The sequence below is a fragment of the Liolophura sinensis genome, chromosome 1 (genome assembly GCF_032854445.1).
Source record: "Liolophura sinensis isolate JHLJ2023 chromosome 1, CUHK_Ljap_v2, whole genome shotgun sequence".
NCBI classification, from domain to species: domain Eukaryota; kingdom Metazoa; phylum Mollusca; class Polyplacophora; order Chitonida; family Chitonidae; genus Liolophura; species Liolophura sinensis.
The window spans coordinates 31,272,580-31,297,799 of NC_088295.1; the positions used below are offsets into that span (position 1 = coordinate 31,272,580).

Here is a 25,220-nt window from a genome sequence, read left to right on the forward strand (position 1 = left end):
TACAAGTCATAGTAGATCTCAGCATGAAGTACATGTACCAGTAGACAGAGAATTTTTCTGAACTCAAGAAGATGTTGAAAAAATTTCAGTGGATTAATCATTCTGGTTACCGTAGAATTTATTCTGTAAGTTTTGAATTTTTGATAAATGAGAATGCACTGCTATTGTTTACTCAACAGTTATTTTTAGACTTTATTATGGATTTCAATTTATTTATTTAATTCGTTGCCTGAGCTGTGCATGAAAATATTTTTATGCTGCTACATTGTTATGTGGTAAATTAAAACCAAAAAAGATGAACATTTGCTCAATCAGATTACACAAGCATCAATATCTAAGCAAATTTTTGAAGAGTAAAGATGTCAGGATATTAATTTTGTGGACACTTTTACTCTTTACTAGATATGTAGAAATTAGTGCTTACCGTTTATGGTGTTAAAATGATCATAAAATTTGAATAAAGTTATAAAGTGACGTGCATTATAAATTTTACGAACTTTGTTAATTACAGATTTTGTATGGTGACAATACTCAATGTTTTGTTAAAGGTAATTATTTGGGCTATTCTAAAATGATAACATGGAATTTGATTGGATTGGCACGGATTACTGTTTTGCCAAATATCTCCAGTATAGTCTCATTAAAAGAAAATAAGCTTTTCCTCCATGTAGGCGAAAAGAAATGTAAATTTAGGCATACACTTTAAAAGCTACTTGTGAATAATGTTTCAGTACTCTCAAGGATCTGTTCAAACTTTTAGAAGGCCTTCTGGTACGTGAATATTATAGCTTATAGGTCTAATCTATAAGAAGGTGTGGAATTTCTCAAATTAGCTATCTGCTTACCTTAACTTGTTCACCTTTACTCCCAGTTCATTCTCCAAGTTGTTTATAAGGTGACACTTTGACCTGTGTTATTTATCATTTTCACCTTGACTGGAGTAGAGCTTGATATATCTGCGTTAGGCCATAATCTGTACATTTCATTATTTATGGTAGTATGCTCTCAGGGTGGTTGAAGCAATTGAGTTATGGGCTATATAGTACATGCATTCTGGGATATAATTTACTGTATACCCGATGTAGCCTTTGTTTTCGTATGACTGCACTGTGTTATGTGCATATTGTAATTGTACACAGATATCTGCATACAATGTATGTGCGCATTTAGGAGCGCCCAATGATCATGGTGTCAGTCAAAAGTTACCTTTGCACAATCTGTTGATGTCTTTCTTCATTCATGTTGTAAGTCATCATAAAATGGCATAAAATAACACTCAACAAACACGTTAGACCGTCAGTGTGTGCAAAAAAAAAAAGATGCCCTAAACAACAAATCCAAGAAGCGCATGGGTCCATGGTAAATTTGGCAGACCAGTTTTAAGCAAGGGTTAGTATGTGTGAGTAGACATTGGTCCACTAAGTCGACGAAATAGAATCAGCTAGAGCACTCATTGATGGGCAGACATTTGCATCTGTGACAAATGGTTTCAAACTATATTCTTAAGTCTCCAGCAATCTGTTGGGAAATTGAGTAACCTGCAGTCAAGCATGTCATGACGTCAATGGTGATATCTGTCAAAAAAACAATGTAGGGGAAGCTTAAGACACTGAGATGGTCACTAAGGTCGCCATTGATGCCATTTCTAAAAATTTTGGGTAAAAGAGAGGGGTAATTACATAAATATATTCAATACATATAGGTTGGGTTTAATGTGCATCAGTCTCTGTCAATGCACCTGCCACTTTGAGTGGATAACAATACACATTACTCATTAGCCTGTGGGTGAGTGATGGGTCTCGGTCTGACCTATGCCCACCTTAATGCCGGATGATAGATCGTGCTTGTTGACCACTGTACAGCCCAGTGTGTACCTATGGCCTGGCAACCTCAATACCCACAACCCTTTCTTATGATCATATAAAGGGATCCCACTTTATCTGACACATTTAATTTCTTACATGCTTAGTGTCTGTCCAATAAATAATTTACAGTAAATAAAGTCCAGGTGCTCAGTGATGGTCCTTGTGGCACCCTACTGGGACAAGCATCCATGTGGGGGGTTAGGCATACCCCATAACTAGCTTACTAACAGGAGCTGATATGGGGTGAACATTGGCCTTCGCCAGATGTCAATTGTACTTGCGTCCATCATGTTCACTTACCATGTGCTTATGAATGTGGTAATGTTTTCTGTTTATAAGTTTTCATATCATATAATGGATTTCAACTTATGGGACAGAACGAGTTATTTCATTTTAAAAGCAATCTAGTTTATATTCAGTGTTTGACTTTATCAAATCTTTGATCTAATGTTATGTATTTTCTTTCACAGACTGACCATGGGTTGGGCTCCCTAAATAAGGGACAGAGGGAAAGAGATCTTGCCCCAAGGGAGACTCGAATAATGCCCCACGCTAGTCGGTCTGTCAGCGCTTCCCCTTATGGACCAGAAATTAGCCGACAGACAAATTTCACAGGTAAAGCTCATCTAGATCTCATAATTTTCTGCATGTAAAAAGGTTACAGGTGTAAGAAGGATTCCAGTTTACTTGGTAGTTAAACTGGGATAATATACATTTTGTACATCTTGTAGGGGCTGAAGCATGTTGTAGGGTTCAGGTCAGCATTCTATGATGTAACATGTATATGTACATAGGGGGCAAAGTTTTTAGTTTTCAGGATTCATATATTACATGCTGTACATGTATATTTACAACATCATATGAATTCGAGTGTATAATTCATTTCCAAGTGAATCCTCCATAAACAGTCGTATCAAGTATAAGGTGACCAAATCATCATGACAGCTTAGCTAAACAGAAATATAAATTAAAATGTTTATTTTGCTAGATTGAGTTGGAAGAATTTAGTTGTTAGCTTGCCTTACATACTAAGGAAAGGTATTTTGAGAGGGAGATCAGATGCTATCGGTGGTGGTGTTGGTGTCCAGTTCAGTTAAAGCTCCTGGCCAATCACAGGGTTGAAGTGGCCACCCATAGTACACTGTACAAAGATAGCCAATCATCGGTAGCGATTTGCATATTAAAGACCAAGGAAGTCTTTTACATCACAGCTCAACATTTTGCTCAGCTATTCACAGGGTTGCAGTTGCCTCCCATAGTACATGGATTGCCAAATGCAGTTTGCGATTTGCATGTCAAGGACCTCAGTGGTAAAATTGTTCTCCTCCACAGTGTCTTTTTACCACCACAATGATTTACAACTCCATAACATATGAAGTCACTGCTCTGCAATCCTTATACATACGATAAACAGCCATAGTTGTGACAATATAATAATTTTGGTCCTTCATGTTGATTTAATGACAAGATCACTATATAATTAGAGGATTACTTGTATATCTGTGTATGACAGTGTCAGTCGTTTCACTTTTTTTTTTTTGGTTTAGAGGTCAGTATTTGAATATATCACATAACTTGAACATTATGCAGTTTTACAAACTGCTCAATCAGGCGAGCTACAGTTATTCTCTGAATGCCTTGTTCCTAATTACAGCACATATAGTGTTGATACTTTTTCACACAATTCAAGAACTTGCATGTTTTTCGTTATGACTTCAGATTATGAGAAAGTACATTGTGCTCCTGATGACAGATTCTTTCAACCAGGTGCGTTTCTATAACAGTAACAGTGTAGACTTGTATAAGGTTATTGAAATAATACATGTAACCTAAAATGTCAGCCAAGAAATGTATTTTTTGAGGAAAATATGTGAGAAATATTACTTTTGGTGCTGAAACTTACATTCCAATAGGATATCATCCTACATTCTAAACAAACCTCAATACTCCTTCAAAGAATCAGACAATTGTTAGAATCAGTCATAGTACACAACTTTTAAGATGTTTATTTAAATAATGAAAAATTTTATATTTAGTAGCTATACATGTTATACATATGAAACCAAACTTTTTTTGGCCTAAAATGTGGTCCATGGCTAAGTTACTCATTTTGTCTTATTCTGAGAGTTCCATGTACAGAGATGTATTGAGATTTGTTTGGAAGGTATCCTATGGGGAAAATGTAATTTTCAGCACCAAAAACAATATTTAGTGATTCTTACGGCTTCTAAAAATGTACTTTGTTGGATGAATTTTTATGCCACATGTAGTATGTTGGAATTGTATGAGTAGGAATGAGTTATTGAGGCAGTTTTTGACACAGGCTCACTTTATGTAAGGACGGGTGGTCATGTGACTTGACAGGGATGGAGTCATATCTTCCACTGGTTATTCCACATTAGGTTTGACTGTATTCATATGTGATATTCTTGGATACAAAGAAAGTTTGAAGTAAATTAATTTGTAAGCATGCTATGTTTTCAGAGAGAAATCTGGGCCCTTATGATGACTTACTAAGGCCCTGCGAGATGTCATCTGGTCCGCCCAACTCTCACCGCCTGGGGAATGACCAGCACTACTCTTACACTACTGGGGGAACAGGCACTACCCCAGGTTAGCACTCAGTCCACGCACACATGTGAATGTCTTATTAGTGCAGGTTGGGAGGGATGGGTTGGGGGGGCGATATCAAGCATATCTGACTGTGAATTATTTTTTGTTAATTCTGTTTGAATCTACATGTACATGTGTATGAATCCATGCCAGTGACATGTTTACACTGAAAGTCCCTAAATTAGCCTTAGAATATACATGTAATTGTATATATGGTAAATTAATTAGCCCTAATCAAATGAGTAATACTTCTATTTTGTTGTCTAGTACATATATGGTATGTATATGTACTTTCATGTCTGTTACATATATATATATATATATATGGAACTTACAGAAAACTTAATGTATCCAGTATGATAGATGGTTTGTGGTGTGCTTCGGCTTGAAAAGGCAGTATCAGGAGTTATGTCCCTTGATACATGTAGCCTTGCTTGTCTTCAGGTAGAGATTTGGGGTACAACATTCCCACTCAGGGAGATGCCCACACCAGTCCCACCTCAAATCTCCAGTCATCCAGCTTTAATCGTCGCCAGTCCACACCCAGAACTAAACACAGGGATTTCCGTCAGAACAACTTATCCTCGGACCAGCTGTATGACATGAGTCGCTACCGTAGCCCGCTGGAGGAACGGAGGAACACGCTGTTACCTGAGGCAGATGAGGAGTCCGTGTTCCAGGCTCTGCAGCCAGATGAGAACCCAGGGATGCTGTACACCGGGCCAGCCATACCCTACTCCAGCACCAGCCAGTCCAGCCTGTCCAAGGCCCCCAGAGCTAACGCCCACTCCTCCTCCCTAGAAAGTCTGCCAAGGTCAGGGTCAAGGCTACACACAATAAAGCTTGTATCACATTAATTTATTTGGTTTGCCCTAATCCATCAAACTTGATCTGAAATTTATTCAAAGGCAATAATGCAGTCAAATTTATTTATGTATTTATTTATTTGATTGGTGTTTTACGCCGTACTCAAGAATATTTCACTTATACAACGGCAGCCAGCATTATGGTGGGTGGAAACCGGGCAGAGCCCGGGGAAAACCCACAATCATCCGCAGGTTGCTGTCAGACCTTCCCACTTACGGCCGGAGAGGAAGCCAGCATGAGCTGGACTTGAACTCACAGCGACCGCATTGGTGAGAGGCTCCTGGGTCATTATGCTGCGCTAGCGCGCTAACTGACTGAGACACGGAGGCCCCTCAGTCAGATTTAATATCCCACTCTTCTCTATGTGGGTTCTGGATCTATAGCGCTAAGGGCAGTTTATGTAATCTAAAAATCGTGGGTTTCCCCTCGGGTTTATCCCGGTTTTCTCCCATCATAATCCTTCTCACTGCTTTATAAGTGAAATATTCTTGAGTATGGTGTAAAACACTAATCAAAATTAATAAAAAAATACAGGTATCACTTTGTGATTGTCGTCATCCCACATAGTTGTAGTCTGCCGTTAGACCTGATGTCAGATCCGAATTTCATTTTGATGTATACGACATAATTCTACAATCTTTGTGTCTGTGATATAGACCCCGCTGTGCTCTGTCTGCTTTTGTCCCACCATATTGCTGGCAGCTGTTGTGTAAGTGAAATATTCTTGAGTACTGCGAAAAACTCCAAACAAATAAACAAATAAAGTCATGTGAAATTTTTAACACTCCAGATACGCGCACACGCCCACCAATAGCCTTCTGCGCCGCTCCCACCAGGAGCTGACAGACAGCAGACAGTGGCACCACCGATCAGGGTCTCTCCAGACCAGTGGAGATCAGCTGAGGCGCACATCTAACCGTACCCCCTCAGTCATTGATGTTATGCCTGCCCGTGCCTCCACCAATCTGCCAGGAGATCTCTCCAAGTGGCAGCAGCTACACAAGCAACAGCTGGCCCTGCAGCAGGCGGACTCCAAGGTAAATACACCCACATCAACATTGTCGTCTTTGTGATTCTGTATGCATTTGTAGAGTTATCAAAGTTGCTCTCATTAAACAGACATGCCGATCATTACGATTTGGGTGAAATGATTACGATCTTACTGTGTTGATTATGCTATTACGCCCAAGTCATAAATTATTACGATTTCTAGCAAATTTCAACATTTCCGTCACTCAGTGGAAACAGTCTATATCCAGTGTTGTCAGCTCTTACACTTGCAGCAATCTCTTCCCGAGTTGTCATTCTTGCCAGCACATGCGTTGGATTAGATAGATTGTCAGGGACAACAGGATTTCCATGTGTGTTCAGGAACTTCGTCTGCGATTGGCCAATAAATGTAAACCGACCAGTGGGATTGCTTCAGACATTCTTGGTATTATCGTCTACATAAAAACCTGGTGGAATTTGATGGTGTGCTGAAAATGCGACATAAATACAGTGGAAATACAAAAACTGTTGATCAAAAGTACAAGGAGGAATACCACCGGGAGCATCCTGTTATTGGGCGCTCAACGAAGTCGGTCAGCCACTCATTTTGTACACTATGTAACTCTCATTTCTCAGTCGCACATGGTGATATCAGCGATGTGAAAAAGCATGTACAAACAAATACAAAACATCAGGGAACAGGAAAATTTCGTCTGTCAGTTTGTGAGTTTGTATGGGTGTAATCCCGTTCTGTCTCAGATTATGATACTTCTTGGATGTAATGTGAGTTTGTCAAAAGTCTGAAATTTCAATTTAGGCCACACCAGTTTAAATGGTTGTTTTTACAGGCAGAATATTTCTTTTCAGTGTAGAGGAAGAGTGTATGAAAATAAAAAAAAAACATAAAAATTATGTGATTTGTTGTAAAATGTGGTCTGTCATAGTAAAGACATATTTACATGATCAAAAGGCTTTTTAGAAAAAAGGAAATCATAGAAACATCAGTTTATTTTTATTCTGGTTTTGGACTTTTTAGTGTCCGCTCACTTGTATAACACAAAATAATATTGATGTCACCTTACTCAAGTCTTAACTTGCACTGAAGCTGCTATTTTACCAATGATTTGATGTACTGCTAATTGTTTGATAATGTTTTATCTCAGTGTAGAATATTTTAATTCTATGATGATGGCCATGTTTTTGAGCAGAGAAACCCAAGGGAAACCTCCATATTTTGACTGCAAAGTCCAGGGTTGCCAAGGCTAGTGTACTTTTGACAAAAATTGATGATATACTGGGTCAGAAAGGGCCCAAATGGTTAAATCAATCAGTTGCGTTGCATGATAATGTGCATAATTAGTTTTCTGTACGAAGTAAGGCAGGTTATTGTGAGAAGAGGGGAAGAGGTCCGGTTAAACATTTTTTTTTTTAGCGCGTTCGTAATGGGCTTTCATACATGGATTGACGGTTAAGCATTATTTTGTAGCTCCCTAGTCTAAGGTAAGGTGAGTAAATGTACATACTTAAGCCTTTTTGATGGCTCCTATATATTTGGTTCCCGTGCATGGATTGAAGGGTACATGAATTTCCCTGAAACTTTGTGCATATCTTTTTATATCATCTAAATATCTACATACTTAATAATAGTGACATTCTGATTATTGTTTTATTTTCATAGTTAACCCCACTCATGTGCATTATTGCGCTATTTACATAGCGTAATAATGCTTTTCATGCATACAGCTTAATGGGCCAGCTGAAAACATATGTTATCTTGATTATCTCAAAGTTCTACATTCAGGTGTGGCTACTGGTGTTCTCTTAATACCTTGTTCCTTATTTTGTTGCAGGTATTAACCAGCCTCAGTACAAAGTCGAGTTCCCTGAGCAGTTTGCAAAGTTATGACTTTGTGTCTGGCCTGGAGAAGAACTGCGATACTGTGGGGGCATTCAGGAATGCTGCTGATGAGATCATCCAGGAGAAGGATACAGTCATTGAGAAGTAAGTCCTCATGAGCCTTTTTCTTAACAGTACAGTTTTCAAACTTGCAGGGCTTTATAGATGTATGTATATCATAAACAACACAAAATATGTGCTAGGGATTTGTGAATTGGACTTGCTATATGGTATTGCTATTCTTGTTTTCTGGCAACTTGTGATAGATGTAATGGTTGATGAGTAGAAAATTTTTTTTCAAGCATATTGCAAACACCATTGGATTGTATAGTCACTTCTCCAAGTTTCAAAATCAGCCACAAAAGTAGAATTTAAGTCTGAGAAATTCACGTGAAGATCAGTGGCAGTTACACGGTAAACTGTGTCAAGGTAATTTTTGACTATTTGACTAGAAGTTGATCTGCTTGTAAATAAAGATCGCTTCGGAGGCTTAATGGTTAGAGCATCCACGTGGAAGTCTGCAGACGTGGGAACAAACCCAGATCTGGTCATGCTAAAGACTTAAAAATTGGTACTGTCACACTTGGCACTTAACATTGAGAGGTTAGAGCAAGGAGCAGGGCTGGGTGGGTGTCATGTCCGGTGTCTTCATCATGGTACTTCAGTGGTAGCAGCACTTTAGCAGCATGGAATCGACTGGCCATAAGAATATACAGGATATATACGCACACCTAATGACTCGTTGTCATCATATGACTGAAAAATTGTTAGGTACAACATTAACACGGAAGAATACGAGCATCTGTGATACAAATCAGCTTCTTAAACCAGTTATGATAAAATGTCTGGGACTTTCACAAACGATGTTCAGTTGATGTGTCCTGTTGCCGTTGTAAAACCTGCATGTGTGAGATTATCAAAATGGCCTTTTAGTACAGTAAAGGCTCTTAAAGTCATGACAGGTCCTGGTGGGAGAAGATTTGATTAAATGTTTGGTTTAACTATTAAGGGAGACTACTCTGACATGCATGGCACACACATAGAGCTGGATATGGCACCTTGGTTAAATTTCAGCTGACTGTGCAGAAGTCATGTATACATCCTCTCACAAGAAGTAATGTCTCTTAGATGTACATGTCTGTCTTCTGCTGTTACCATTGCATCTGCCCACTCCCCCTTTTCTTGCATGCCTATGTAAGGTATAAAAACTATTTCAGGCTAAAATAGATAATATATATATGTGGCAAGTACAGAGCTTTGAATCTCCTTCTAGTGAATATGCCTACTGCTGAACCTTTGTTGAATGTTTTCAATCTGCTGCACAATATGGCACAACATGTACTGGGTTTCATTGATGGTATGGTAACCAGGTGTAGATGTAGCTCATTTACTAAGATGCCCTTTGCAAACGAGGTGCTAGGTCCTAGGCTTCCACTGATTATAGGGGCATTGGTCACGATAAGGGTATTGGCCGCCCTGGTATTGCAGTTTGCGTAGTGTTTGGATAGTTTGTTGAAGACCACTTCATCTCATTTCATTCTGGTTTCCTCCATGTATAGTACTGGGCATTGAATTACAATTCTATAGCATGACAATAAAACTATAACAATAAATCAGCCAACCAACCAATCAGTCTTTGATGGTACATACATCCATGTATAAGATAAACTGTTCTAGTTGTTAGAGCACCTGTTTCATAATCTTTCAGTACATCCAGTTGCTGACCTCCACAGTTTTGGCTCAAGTATATGGCCTTAAAAAATAAAGAAATGTGAATTACCTGTAATTGCTCAGTTACAAGCTTGTGACTTTTAGACTATTTGAAGAATCCAAGGTGTAAATAGGAATGGTGACCTGGTTAATACATAAAAGTAGCTGCTTATTGTGAATTATTCCAACAAGACAGGTCCAAGGCAGACATAATATCAATATATGCAGTACCTGTAACCAGTAGCACTAGTAAAGGAAAGATGTTCCTTCACAGAGTAAAATTTTCTCATCACCAAACCAATTACATGTACCACTACATCAAAGCGAGTTCAGGTTATGGGTTTCGCCCAACTACAAATGCCGGCTGCCAGCGTGTATAAAGAAGTATTCTTGAGTACGACAGATATATCACCAATCAAATGTTAAATAAATCAACAATGTTACAGTTTCTCAGTTTCTACAGTACTGTCATTCTGTCTTCAGTGTGACATTGCGATGAGCTGGGAAGGGAGCATTTGATGTGAATAAAATGGTTGGGTGTCGCTGGATCCCCATTTAATACTAAGTAATGTTGTCTAACCATCTGCTGATCTCCTCTTCTTGGTATGTCAATCCACCACTCACAACCATCCATTCCACATCATACCACCATGGCTTTGGGATATTATTAGACAACGCTATGGGTATTCAGGCAGTTAGATACTTGTTTGATAAAACCATTTATCTGCTTGCCTAAAAATACTTGGCCTGTACATGTAATTGTGCTATTAATTTGATATATTTTATATTTATCTTTAGGAGGAATAGCTAACATACATGTAACTGTGTCAGTGGCCCAGGAGGTTAGCACGCCAGCATGGTGCAATGACCCAGAAGCCTCTGACCAATGCAGAGAGTTCAAATCAAGCTTATGCTGGCTTCCTCTCTGGCCATACTTGGGAAGGTCAGCCTTCGCATAAGTGAAATATTTTGGAGGATGGCATAAAGCAACAATCAAATAAAATAAATAAATAAATTCATTTACAGTGTATCATATGTGATGGACTTGTTTTGAATAATTTTAGGTTACATTTGTGAAGCTAGGTAAGTGATTCAACACTCTACGATGTCTTGCTTGAACAACAGAAAGGTGTTGGGTTACTGGAGAGATATACTCAAACATCCATTTCCCTTTGTACATACACCTGTATGTGAATCACTGTAGTGTACATGAAGCTGACACAAAACAACTCTTCACAAATTCACTATCATTGTCTCATGTTTTTGCTGCAAGGGTATTGCTATCGCACATTACTGTGGAGGTAGTATATGTATGTCAAAGTTTACATGAGTTTTGGTTTAATCCCAGCCTCCGGCAGGGATCCTCAAAATCCCCCCTCAGTTGCTAGAACTTTCCTTGGGGCATTGGTGTAAATAAGTGTTGAAAAGCTCTCAGAAGGTGGTTTGTGTTGTTTCACATGACTCTTGTAAACTGGCACCAGTATACATGTACAGGTGTAGCACAAGCTTTCAGCGTGTTACCTGTGTAGAAGTTTGTTAGTTACTTGTCAAAAGCTGGTGGTTTTACAGGCATTTATGTTTCTTTCACACATCATGAAACTGACCACTGTTTGTCTAAGTTACAAATTTTTGGGAACCATGTAGACTGCAATGAAATAAACATCAAACATTGCATTACAGTACTGGCTCAGTACATGTACAAGTACATTAAGCTTCAGCTTGTTTCATATTCTGGTGACAGGTTTATTGCTGACAAGCTTCAGCAATAATGAAGTAAATCTCAAATAGTCCTGTCTTCATTGTAACTAACTTGCATTTTTAAAGAGCTGACTAATTACACACTTTGCCTTTCTTACTGTACCCTGATCAGACATGATTGGCAGCTGTCAAAGCTGTGTATATATATATATATATATATATATTATGGTATTTACCTGGCAAGGGTCAACTCTCTGCTGGTTAGGCTGACCCAGCTTGAGGTGGAGGTACTGCCAAAGTATGCTTTGTAGGGAATACCAGATATTTAGCTGAATTCTGTCTGTATGTAGATTTACACTCTCTTCAGTGGTAAGAGGTGATTTTTCTTTTCATTTGTGAGCATATTTACTTCAGATTCCAAAATATGGGTTTGTTGGTAAAAGAAAAATGTTGGTCAGTCAGAAAAATAAACAGGTAGAAAAGCTAATGATATCATATATTGGCATTAGTCACATATAATACTGCCTTAGACCCTAAAAGAGGAAATTGCAACGACTGGTTGACCCATATCAATACAAAGGCTTGGGTAGGGCGGCTTACTTGTCTTAGGTAAGGCGTCTCATTGAAGCAGCACTAGGTAAAAGAGAGGTGGAAATCCTTCCTGCAACAAGGAGGCACATTACATGCGCTCTAAGGATTCCTTCGTCGTCATATGACTGAAAAATTGTTAAGTACGACGTTAAACCCCAAGCACTGACTGACTCACATATAATACTGCCAAATTGTGCAAGATTGCATGAACTGGTTGACTTGAGGTTGTCGATACGACTTTAAAGAGCTACTTCAGTGTCAAGACCACCTGTATGTCTTAAAAGCAGGGTAAAGTAATAAGGGTTTAGATAATTTGAATTACTTTCATAAATCATTTTAAAAAATTGCATTGTATTAAAACCGCTGTTGTTAGTTTCGGAGGATAATACGGAAACAAGAATACTTGGTGCCACCTATTGCTGACGTATACATGTAGCAGCAAATGATGTCGTACTTTCAAACACGCACAATGTCATCCCAGCTAATTCTACATCCCATCCTGACTCGACGTCTCCTCTACCTGATTCATCGTTGCAAAAGGAATATTATCACGTCACATCAGAAAAATTTTACTGAAACTGTTGAAGATTTCGTTTTTGAGGACGCTTTACTTATTGAGGTTAAATAGTGTTATTCATCACAAGTTTTTGTGAACTGTGGTGTTAGCTTTGTTCCATATGGTATCCTTCATATCAGGGGCCTCCGTGGCTCAGTCGGTTAGCGCGCTAGTGCAGAGTAATGACCCAGGAGCCTCTCACCAATGCGGTCGCTGTGAGTTCAAGTCCAGCTCATGCTGGCTTCCTCTCCGACCGTATATGGGAAGGTCTGACAGCAACCTGCGGATGGTTGTGGGTTTCCCCGGCGCTCAGCTCGGTTTCCACCCACCATAATGCTGGCCGCCGTCGTATAAGTGAAATATTCTTGAGTACGGCGTAAAACACCAATCAAATAAATAAATAAATATCCTTCATATCATTTTACTATTTCTGTCTGGTTTCTCCTTATGACTGAAATAGAACTTTTATGATATGGTAGATATTCGGATATTGGTTCCATTGAATATTTCACAATACCTGTAAAAGAAACTGAACTGTTCCTATACTAGCATTAGATCACTGTCTTGCCTAGCCTTTATTTTCCATCTTTGATTATTTTGCCTCTGATTGTGTAGATACCTAGGCTTGTCAGTTCCTCTCTCAAGACCATTTCTGTTGACATTGCTCTGATTAGGCTATTTTGGGCCCGAGAAGACTTGCCTTATCTCTGGTGACATGCCAGCCGTTTGTCAACCCATTTATTGGTTATGTGCACCAGTTCAGTGAGGTGAGCTTTGCTCTGAGTTGGCACTGTCAGAAGTTTGATTTATGGCTTCTATCACACTTTGGTAGGCTTAATGTGTATATAAAGCTAGCTGCAGGTATATTTATGGGTAGCATGGCATTAATCTGAGGAGCACATTATTATCCATATCAAAATCAGCATACATCCTTGTTATTGAGTAAAGAGAACACTGTTGTTCTCCCACCTAGTTTTACTTTAAATGGTACATATGTAGTTATACAGGTACTGGCATGCTTAATGTTCATGGTCAAGTTGTAAAACCTTGGCCAACGCCTGTGGAATTCTGACTATGTACTCGCCACAGTGAGACAACTCTTACATGTCTCCCCAGATCAGTTCAACCTGTAACCTTTGAAGTATATTTAATGGGCTTAGAGACACTTAGAGAGGAATTGTCAAATTGCCAGGTCAGGTTTTTGAAGACCAATTACCCGGGGAGTTTAGTCTTTGACGACAATTTGTAGGGTTTGTGGCTCAGGTTTTTCACCCACCATTGACAGGTTTTGGGAACAATGGTTCACCTGTGCTTCCATAGTCTTATGCATGTATTGTTGTTTGGCTAACTTCACCGCTGGCTTACCCTCCATTTAGTCCCCATGCTGTGTGTGTGTGACCATTGGGGCGGTGCCGTGTTAATCCAGCGAGTACCCCAGTTAGCCAGACTTCTCGCTGTAAACGCCGTAATTATGCCAATTTGTTTGTTTACCTGGCCCAGATAAGCTATTATGTTCTGGTTCAATAGAAACCTTGAGGAGTCAAAACGACTTAACATAGTTTCTGTGAATGCCGTGCTGGAATGTGCTGAGGTTTTATGTATACCTCTGCTCTGATTCCACTGTTGATGGGTTTTTTTTTAGAAGATTTACTTTTCACCAGCACCTTTATACCTGTACTACACTTGCATTGAGCTGTGAGTTTGCCCAGTCACTTTTGCACATATTTATACCACTTTGATATACAACATGGAGAGTAGTGAGAGATCAGATGAATGTTTTCACACATGCACCTTTGCTGGTGTTAACCTGTTGCTATGAGGACGATTGAATCATATTTAGGTGAGTTAGTTTTCATGTGCTCTCTTTCCAACTTCATTTTATAGCTCAATGGCGATTAATGCAGAAAATGAGGGTACAGGCCACCCATTATATACTCGATAGAACACACTTGGAGTTTCACAGTTTTCATGTCTTAGAAATAATAATATTCCTCATTTTATTAAATAAGATAAGCATATCTATGTCTGTCTCTTGTAATGTCTGTGATTAATTCATGACTAAGTCATTTCACATCAACATACACATAATCGTTCATAAAAAAAGATGTAGCACATTGCATTGAAGTTTAGTATTTTCATGGTACAATTATTTGAAGGAAGAGACAACTCAATGATTTTGTCTACATGTGTTTTTCAACCTTTTTGCATATTTGCAAGGTGTTTATTCAGACCTATTCTGAAGGCATTATTCTGTGTAGACAGATAAAATTATACTTTTTGTGAAGCCCTGAAATTGGCCAATCCAGCCAATGTATTTTCGTCTCCATACCGTTTCATATGCGAAAAGGTTGGGGAAATAGGGTATGTATTTTTGAACAAGAGCGTGCTGTTAGCTCTTTGTTTCATGTGACCAGTATTAAAGTTAAAATCAGTTTTTAAAATAATGTCTGTGCCCACAAGAGAGCCATATGTAATGAGACATGTCTCATTTGATGTCTTTTTTTTTGGTCATTCATTGATATTGCCTCAATTTTCAGTATTCCAACGATCATTTTGCTTCTTGTTTTGACCATTTTGGGATTAACCCTTTTATTGACTTCCAGGGGTGCTCAGGTCCATTGGCAGTACCCCACTGATACAATGGCTACTCCCATGACTTTTCATTAAGACAGAGCATGTGATAGCATTAGTCTTCCTTGTGATAAAACAAAATTGTTCTTACTGTATGCACAAATTATTTTTATTTAGGTATAATTGATACTATTGTTTTCATATCGTGTAAAGACCATTTCGCCTGTAAATGATAACTGATATTTTCACACCTTGAAAAGTTTAGAAATGGAAGTTACAGCGCTAAAGCTATTCAATAAAAAGTCTAAATGTATTGTGAATGACAACCATAAAAATACATAAACAGGTAATGGAGGCATAAAAACAGATGGAGGATTTTCTGTACATGTGGATTATGCAGATGTTCTTGTTGATTGTGCATGCATGGGTCTATCTGATAACAGGAATACCTTTACATGAACATTGTATATGCAGTAATCGCTGGTCAGTGATTAGACATGTATCTAGCATATTAACCTGTATAAAGATATGTGTACATATACAGTTACAAGGTGAAAAGTTTGTGCCGCATGTTAACTTTGTGTAGAGCTCCACTACTGTAATCTGTATTATTCTTACTCATCGCTTTCATCATGATGTTAACATTGCAACTCTCAGATGTGTATCATGCTGTTATCAGATCAAATGGAAAATAGTCCTAAATTTCCTGTATTCGTCTACTGTACATGCAAAGTTTATTTTAATTAGCTCATTATATTGCGCTGTCAGATAACAATTTGCCTTTTAAACCAGTTGCATAATTACCCTGAATAGTAAGCCATGTCAATAAAATATCACTTTGTACACAAGTAGTGTAACTCCGAAAGAAGACTTCATTGTGACTCAATATTCCAGCAGTTTATTTAGCCATCATGAGGAGAGACGCTTTGTAACACCTAAAATGCTCATGTATCAAGCTGTAGTAGTAAATACATTATTAGAAAGCATGCAGTCTATCCGTGCAAGAATCATGAATATAAGGCAGGTATTCTCAATCATTAAGACATTGGAAGCATGCCCATTTTCTCCCGAGATTGTATGGCGTTTTGTATTTACTACATGTAGTCTACACTTTCTGTTCTTTTGTTCTAGCATAAATCATAATGAGGCTCCTTTCAGATACATTGAATAAATATTTGAAGCATTTATGCATTTTTGTGATAATTTTTTAAACGTGTGCTGATTCCATAAAAATTTTAGCTAAAGTCAGCATTTAAATTACAGAAGTTCAAATTAGCATGAATTTACACTGTTTTGTTGTTGGGGGGTAGGGGGCTTTTTGGGGTTTTTTTTTCAGTTAAAGTCAAGTATCAAGATCTGACTGAATTTGAAACTAATTTTCTTAAATTTACCACTTTATTCCAGTCTTAGCTATAACATTGAAGATATTCATTTCTGTATTTTTTTCCTCCCCTATAGTTTACGGTTAAAACTGCTGCAGCTTGAGAGTCCATATCAGTCTAGCTATACCTCCAGGTGCCTCACAGACAGTGAGGTGGCAAGGCTTAAACAACACGCCCAGGTAACGTCTTTCTTGGTTTATCGTCATATGTGTGAAGTATATATGTTTTTGTTTTTATTTTATGCAAGCCGACAACAGCTCATGACAGCTTGTCAACCTTCCTAAAGGTTTATTTACAAATTTTCCCAAAATTTGTGTATTGTTGATACACATAATTAGGATACAAAAAGATGCATAAACAGGGTAAATATTACTTGTTTGACTAATTATTTTATCCTATTGAGCATGGTCCTTTGTACTTTCGTGAATGAATTCATGAACTTGTTGTCCAGAAGATTTACATAGTAACTGAATTTTTATGAGTTTATCTGACCATTAATATTAATATATGCACATGTACCAGCTAGGAATGGTCAATTAAGTATGCCAAGGTGCCACCTCATTCCCCCACCCTTCCACCATTGTGATCTGGGCAACTTGAAATAAAGTGACCTATCCCGATAAAACAAGAGAATGTGCAAAACAGCAGTCATATGGTATGCTAATACAAACCTTAATCAGTCATGTTTCAGCCAGGATGTGCACATGTAGTATATATGTGTAAGTCTGCCAGGCTCTATGCATTTGGGCTTGACAGCAGTATGATCATGTAAAGCTGTGTTTGTGAAGATATGACACTGCAGGAAGTGTGATCAACAAGTGTACTGGGAGGTCAGGCTTCAGCTCTACCTGGGAAAGCTGTCTGGGTTGTTTGCAGCAGTTGTAAAATACTTTAGAGCAGGATAACCACAGCTTTATACCATTAGTTTTACAGTCTTGTGTGACATAGACTGACGAAGTACAATCCACAGTTTAGATGTACCTGTGAAGCAACTGTTCAGTGTGAAACTGTTAATGTGAAATTTCTTGGATTTTACCAATGCACTGTATTGCTGGATGTAGATGAATAGTCTGATTTGTACTTGTATCAGATCAGAAAGATTCAAACCCATCAAATGACTTCTGGACTGAAAAAGTTTTGAATTGAACAAGAAGATACAAAACCGAAGACGAAGACAGTAGTGTTGTGATTGAGAAGTGTTACGAACTTGTAAGGATTTTGTAAGGAGAATAACAGACTGTTTTTGAACCTAGTTTTCTGTGAAGATTCACAATGGAAAAAAAGTCTTGGAGTAGGGTAGAATCTTTGGCAGAATGGAAGAAATTCAACATGCTGTTGGTAGGTGTTGATAGTATGAATATGTCGTAAAATAAAACGAAAACAAGGGATTTGTCTTGGTTAATTAGAGGTGCTTAATATGTGTGCATTAAAAGTAGCACAACGTGTTGTAACTCACCTGTAGCAGTTATAAAAGTTAATGCTTGGACGAGCGTTTATCAGATGTCAAGAAATCAGTGATCCAGTTGAGAGTGTTATCTTGTAGAATAGTTTAGTATTTTCTAACTGAATATAAATACATGTATAGCAATTATTGCAAATTTGTACAATCAGGATTATATCCAGAATTTTTTGGTTCTTATTTGATTTTTTGGAAAAAATAATAGACAATACTTAAAACATGCTCCACTGACTACATTGCATTGATTTTAATGGGAAAAAGTGTACAATTTATATAAAAGTGGGTTCTTATAAAGAAAGTAGTTTCAAGACGCACATCAGTGAACTTGATCATGATTGTGTTAGGTAAAATCTCATGGTATTCCTTCTGATTTTTGGGGGGGAATAGTACTTTTACCAGACTTGCAGACCCTATGTAGACTGCTGAATGTTAGTTGACATGTTTTACTGCTTTGTGTTAAGGGGTTAGTATTGTTCTGTATGCTATTAAAATCATGCTTACATCTGTTGTAGAGCCCTTGCAGATGGATTTACTTAGAGCGTTTAGCCTGCCCGTATTAGACAGGCAGGTAGCTAGTGATACACATGAGGTGGTGTACTCAAGTCCAGCTCTCGCTTGGTTGCCTGCGAGCTTTGTCAAGTATTGGTATGATCTGCCAAAAGGCAGTGAAATACTCTCGCACTCCAGTTTCCGCCACACCTATGGAAAAATTCTTAAATTTTTCTTCATACATTATAGACAAATCTAGTAATGTGAATGTGTTGTTGTTGTTGTTTTGTTTCAGGATCTAGAGTATCAGAACACTCTACTGAAGACAAGACTGGCCGAGGCAGCTAGCAGTCAGCAGTCTAAAATAGAGAACCTGGAATTACAGCTAGGGTCAGTACAAATACAACCTACATATAATTTGAACCCTCTTTAAGGGCAAAGACATCTCTAAAATGAAATATGTATGAGATGAAAGGCAATTAAAACTGTCCAGGAAAATAGATTGATTTATTTCTTTTATAGAACTTTTCTGAGTAAAATTGTGTTAAGAGATCAGACTCTACGGTCGTCTGTTGTGACCCAGAAGGTATCAATTACATCAGAACTACACTTTTTGCCTCAAAATATGTAATTCAGTTCAAGGTCAAATCAGTGAATGCATCTATAGATCTATATGTATATGCATTTTGAATGAAATGAACTGTATATGCAGCAGTCTAATGTGTGTTAAGAAGCAAAAACCTTATGTGACGTCAGTGGTCCCATTGTGGTCAGAAAAGGCCACCATAGAATTAAATATCCCAATACATTTTACTAGGTTAAAAAATTGTAAAAAAAAAAAATAAATGCAGCTTTTTTCCTGGTCAGTTTTTAATGGTCTTTCATCTTATACATACTTCATTTCAGTGTGTCCTTTGCCTTTAACCAAGATAAAGTCCTCTAGCCTTACCACAGTTCATATCAATAGCCCTTGGCCAGTACAGTCAGAATCCGGCTGGCAGTAGCAACATTACATTGGGAAGTTTGTCGTGTATGCTGTGTCTGGCAGTGATTTCACAAAATTTCATACAGCTGGAAAATGGAATCTCTGAATGGAATTATACCACAGGCCGCATATATTTGTGGGGAAAAATACTTACAATACAAACAGCGTTTCATGGAAGTGACTAGGTGGATCGTTCCCTCTGCCTGGTTTTCTCCTCTCTGTCCTGTAAATAAAATACAGCTCAGTATATGTATAATAGCACATGACCAATAAAGCAAGTAATTTTACATAACACGCTAATTTTGTTATGTTCTATAATGTAGTGACCATTTATTCATGAGTAAAAGATACTCGTCATTGTGAGTTTCCCCTGGGCTCTGACCAGTTTCCTCCCACCATAATACTGGATGTCATAGTATAAGTGAAATATTCTTGAGCAACGCGTAAAACACCAATCAAATAAATAAATAAATACTCCATCGTTGTCACTCTTGTTAATCCAGGGCCACGGAACATGAGTTGGTATCGGTCAAGTCTGACCTGACTGACAAGCAGAAGCGTTCACGTATGGAGTCAGCAGAAATTGAAACTAAGGTATATGTACTTGGGCTGTTCGAGAATTTCATGAAGGTACAGCATGTTGGCTGGGGAGGGCAGTGGTGGTGTCTTGTTCTTTGGTGTTGTGTTTTAGAACATAATCCAGAATTAGAACATGTACTGTTTTCTTTTCATTCATTGTTGAATGAGGCTGTACCTGTTTCATTAATTTTTGTCTAAAAATTGATCAGCACAAATCAGATGGAATTTTTCCAGTTATTTTAAAATAACCCAAATAATTACCTTTCACAAAATATCCACCTCATCTGCGCATGTGTTACCATTCAAAATTGGTGATAAAGGTTCCACAAGTTTTAAAGCGCATTGCATTATAACTTTTTTCAAATAATAGTATCATCTTAAAACTGTAAATATTACAGGTATTTGTCTGATATTAGAGCTATTTTTGGTACATGGATATAATTTGAGTTAATTAACAAATATTGATGTGTTGCCAAAAATCTCCAGTACATCTTATTTAAATGAAACTCTTGAGTAAATACTTGCGCGTGTGGCTGGCAGTGTGTAATAATGTGTGGCTGTTTGTGTGTGCAGATCATGGAGAAGGAGAGGCAGGTGGCTGAGTGGCAGAGGCGGTTCATGGAGATGAGGGACAGCCATCTGGAGGTGAGGCAGAAGCTGGACAGTCTAGAGAGATACTTGTCTGACCTCCCCACAGCTGAGGACTCCCAGCATACCGCTCAGCAAATATCCTTAGATGTGCTAAGCTTTAGCATTGGGTAGCCAGAGTGCTTACTGTGGAAGATAGAGGTTTTATTTAAGAAACTAAATGAAGCTTTTCAGTGGTTATATGAAATAGTTTGATGTTAGTAATGGATGAAAGTAAAGGTAAAATGTATAATTACCCTAAATCCCCAACAAATTCAACCAATAAAGTATGAATTTCAATGCAGCTGGAAATGAAAACTTTTGAAGATTTTTATTCTGTTATTCAAGTAGGGGCACATACCTGTACAAACTCAACCAAATGATCAAATAACCAGATAACATTCCTCTTATGCATGATTGCAAAAACATTCACCATGTCTGTGGTCAGAATAGTGGAGGATGTAGGTTATACTAGAAAGACAAAATTGCGGAGGATGTAGGTTATACTAGAAAGACAAAATTGCGGAGGATGTAGGTTATACTAGAAAGACAAAATTGCGGAGGATGTAGGTTATACTAGAGAGACAAAATTGTGGAGGATGTAGGTTATACTAGAAAGACAAAATTGTGGAGGATGTAGGTTATACTAGAAAGACAAAATTGTTGAGGATGTAGGTTATACTGGAAAGACAAAATTTAGACCAGGGACCCATTCCACAAAGCCATTAAAATTAAAATCTAATCACATGGCTTAGATTTTGATACTGTATCACAAAGTTAGAAATGACTTTGTGGTACTACTGTTGACATATAACTTGTGGACTGAATTCCTTGACAATGCTACTTAAATACACTGCAAGAAGAAGTTAGCGTTCAGAAAACCACCATCAGTAACCTAGAAAGGAGAATGACGATGGCCAAAAAAATCATTACGGTCAAGGATAGGGATCTAGATCAATTGAAAGAGCAGAATTCTCAGCTGGAGTCCCGTCTGAGCATGGCAGAGACAGAGTTAGAAGAGATCAAAACAAAGGGACTAGGGGAGGAGCTAGCCAAGGCTCAGGCTAATGTGGAGAAATCAAAACAGGAGAAAGAACGCCTGAGGATTGACCTGGAGAAAGCGAAAAGGTAAAAATGTGTTGTATAAACTTTTGCTGAATTCCCAAATTTATTCCATATACACCGCATAGTTTTCACAACAACCACATTCCAATGCCATGTTTTCAACTCCTGTCAGTGTCAGTAACTAAGGGCTGTGAATCATGCATGTTTATGAAGGAAAGTTCAGGGCTTTGAAGAGTTAATATGGCTCAGTAAATTACGGTACATGATATTTGACGCCACTCGCTTCATTCCATGAAGAAGCTAGATTCTGAATGCTTACCCATGCTCCTTTCAGCGTATGTGCTGCTCTCTGTGCTCACTTTACATCACTGCCAACACTAGACAAGGTTGACCAACGTGTAGTTCAAGGATTCGGTACAAAATTTGCTGTCGATGAAGCATGCGCTGTGAAGCGTATGTCGCTTTATACCTCTACTTTGAAACCTGACGGCCATCAGTACGATCATCAGTGCTGATTTAAATACCACTCAAATGAACAAATCATTACTGGTACCAAAAAGAGCAAATAAAAACATAAGAAAACACAGAAAATTATTATTAAAATTAAGGAATCTTCAAACTTGGAAAAGTTGGATAAAGAATTCTTTTTAAATTTGGAGTTAAAAATGGCCAAAATTTGAAGGTCTTTTTAAAGGGGCCCTTATATAAGCAAAAAAATCCTGAGTGTGGAATTAAATACAACTCAAATATACAACTCAAATAAATTATTCTGAAAAATATCCTGGAATCAAAAGACTTTCCACCGATTCCCTTGGTATATAGGTGACGGGAATGGGTTTGTTCTTGTGCAGATAAAGGAAAATTTAGGAGTTAAGACACATGTAAATTATTTTCTTCAGATGCTGGAAGCACAGCACAGACTTGCACAGCAGGTTGAAGTGAGACACAAAGGGGAGACAACCCAGCTAGAAGAGCGCCTCCAGCAAGAGGAAGATGCAATGAACGCTCTAAGAGAAGAGAGCTCAAACATGGAGACACAGATCATTAAACTGAAGAAATCCATCAGGGATGTAAGTAAAGCCTTGATCAGGAATATATCATGTGAGCCTGTTTTTGTAGAAGCTGAAATGTAGTGACTAAAAACCAAAGGTCCTTGGTGAATTTTATTTGAAAGTACAGTGTCTAGGTAACACTGGTAATTTTCCCCAGAGCTTTCATTATTTACATAAGGAAATGTTTTGATATGACTTAGTATTCAAAGGTTGCTTTTGTATCCAAATGGTAAGCCTCATAGAGGTTACAGAAAGCATGACATGGCCTATGCCATAGTCAACGTTTATATTGACTGTTCACACAAGCTTAAATCATTAAAACACTTGAACTCTTCACACAAGTACTGAAATCACAAAATCAGCCTTTACCCTGTCTGTCAATAAAAGCACTGGAATCATGAAGTCAGCCTTTACCTTGTCTCTTCACAAAAGCACTGGGATCACTGAATCAGCTTTTACCTTTGTTGTCATTTCACGAAAACACTGGGATCACTGCATCAGCTTTCACCTTTGTTGTCAGGTCACGAAAACACTGGGATCACTGAATCAGCTTTTACCTTTGTTGTCAGGTTACGAAAACAGTGGGATCACTGCATCAGCTTTTACCTTTGTTGTCAGGTCACGAAAACACTGGAATCACAGAATCAGCTTTTAACTTTGTTGTCAGGTCACGAAAACACTGGAATCACAGAATCAGCTTTTACCTTTGTTGTCAGGTCACGAAAACACTGGAATCACAGAATCAGCTTTTACCTTTGTTGTCAGGTCACAAAAACACTGGGATCACAGAATCAGCTTTTACCTTTATTGTCAGGTCACGAAAACACTGGAATCACAGAATCCTTTTTTTTTTAAACTTGTCTCTTCATGCACTGGAATCACAAAATCAGCCTTTACCTCATCTCTTCATTAAAACACAGAAATCACAAAATTCTTTTTTTAACATGTCTCTTCACAAAAGCACTGGAATCACAAAACCAGCCTTTACCTTGTCTTTTCACAAAAGCATTGGAATCACAGTATCAGCCTTTATCTTGTGAGTTAACAGTTCACAAAAACACCAGAATCATAAAATCTTTCTCTCTTCACAAAAGCTCTGGAATCACAGTATCAGCCTTTATCTTGTGAGTTAACAGTTCACAAAAACACCGGAATCATAAAATCTTTCTCTCTTCACAAAAGCTCTGGAATCACAGTATCAGCCTTTATCTTGTGAGTTAACAGTTCACAAAAAACACCGGAATCATAAAATCTTTCTCTCTTCACAAAAGCTCTGGAATCACACAATCAGACTTTACCTTGTGAGTTAACAGTTCACAAAAACACCGAATTCATAAAATCTTTCTCTCTTCACAAAAGCTCTGGAATCACAGTATCAGCCTTTATCTTGTGAGTTAACAGTTCACAAAAAACACCAGAATCATAAAATCTTTCTCTCTTCACAAAAGCTCTGAAATCACACAATCAGACTTTACCTTGACTGCTCAAAGTAACACTGGACTCACAGAATCTGCATTTACCTTGACTTTTTGGTCTGCTCATTAGCTAACTTTCATGATTTTCCACCTGCAGTTATCCACTCAAAACCAGGACCTGCTAGAGCAGAACATGATCCAGAAAGACCAGCTGTCAACATTTGAGCGTCACTGCTCTGAGGAGACTCTGAAGTTGGAGCGACAGCTAGCACGTGAGATGAGGTTGTGTTTCGCTCAGCTCCAGGGTCTGGTGCAGGTCTGCTGTGACCGGGCAGATGGACATGACCTCGACATGTCCATGTTACTTGATACCAGAGGTGAGGCAGCTACAGTGTATGTTAGGACTGTGTTGTTCGAACACTAGAAAAAAAAAAATAGAGACATTGCTCTCAAATTGGTTTAGTCCAGCATGTGAAAATAAAATGTATGTTTCCCTTTACATAATGTTACCCAAAATAAGGCTTCTATTTGCAGCTTTCCATTTTTTTCTTTTTTTTTTCTTGTTTGTTTGAAAACCTGCAGTCTTGGCAATTTACAGCAGATTTGCATGCGATATTTAATTGGTGGCAACACAGTTACATCATAGATCACATGTGACTGTGAATTATATTTATGTTAAGTGTAGTAAATCACCTATAATTTTGTGAAATTTTGCACCAGTCTCGCTACTGTAAGAACTGTAGTACAGAAGGGTGCATAGTTGTTGAAAAATTCCATGAATATATAGGCGATTTATTGTCACAAAGGAA

General features: G+C 38.1%; 1 protein-coding gene across 2 annotated transcripts in view; it reads left to right on the forward strand.

The window, feature by feature from the left end:
* Positions 1 to 25,220, forward strand: part of LOC135473430 (centrosomal protein of 85 kDa-like) — a 29,862-nt gene that overhangs the window by 3,352 nt on the left and 1,290 nt on the right. For both annotated transcript variants that reach the window (XM_064753283.1, XM_064753290.1), the window contains exons 2-14: positions 2,336 to 2,480; positions 3,585 to 3,632; positions 4,350 to 4,478; positions 4,923 to 5,292; positions 6,136 to 6,382; positions 8,186 to 8,337; positions 16,817 to 16,919; positions 18,984 to 19,078; positions 20,177 to 20,267; positions 20,826 to 20,978; positions 21,724 to 22,006; positions 22,842 to 23,014; positions 24,569 to 24,788. In XM_064753283.1, the coding sequence (XP_064609353.1) occupies positions 2,408 to 2,480; positions 3,585 to 3,632; positions 4,350 to 4,478; positions 4,923 to 5,292; positions 6,136 to 6,382; positions 8,186 to 8,337; positions 16,817 to 16,919; positions 18,984 to 19,078; positions 20,177 to 20,267; positions 20,826 to 20,978; positions 21,724 to 22,006; positions 22,842 to 23,014; positions 24,569 to 24,788 (2,137 nt within the window). In that variant the 5' untranslated portion in view covers positions 2,336 to 2,407. The remainder of the gene's footprint in view (positions 1 to 2,335; positions 2,481 to 3,584; positions 3,633 to 4,349; positions 4,479 to 4,922; positions 5,293 to 6,135; positions 6,383 to 8,185; positions 8,338 to 16,816; positions 16,920 to 18,983; positions 19,079 to 20,176; positions 20,268 to 20,825; positions 20,979 to 21,723; positions 22,007 to 22,841; positions 23,015 to 24,568; positions 24,789 to 25,220) is intronic.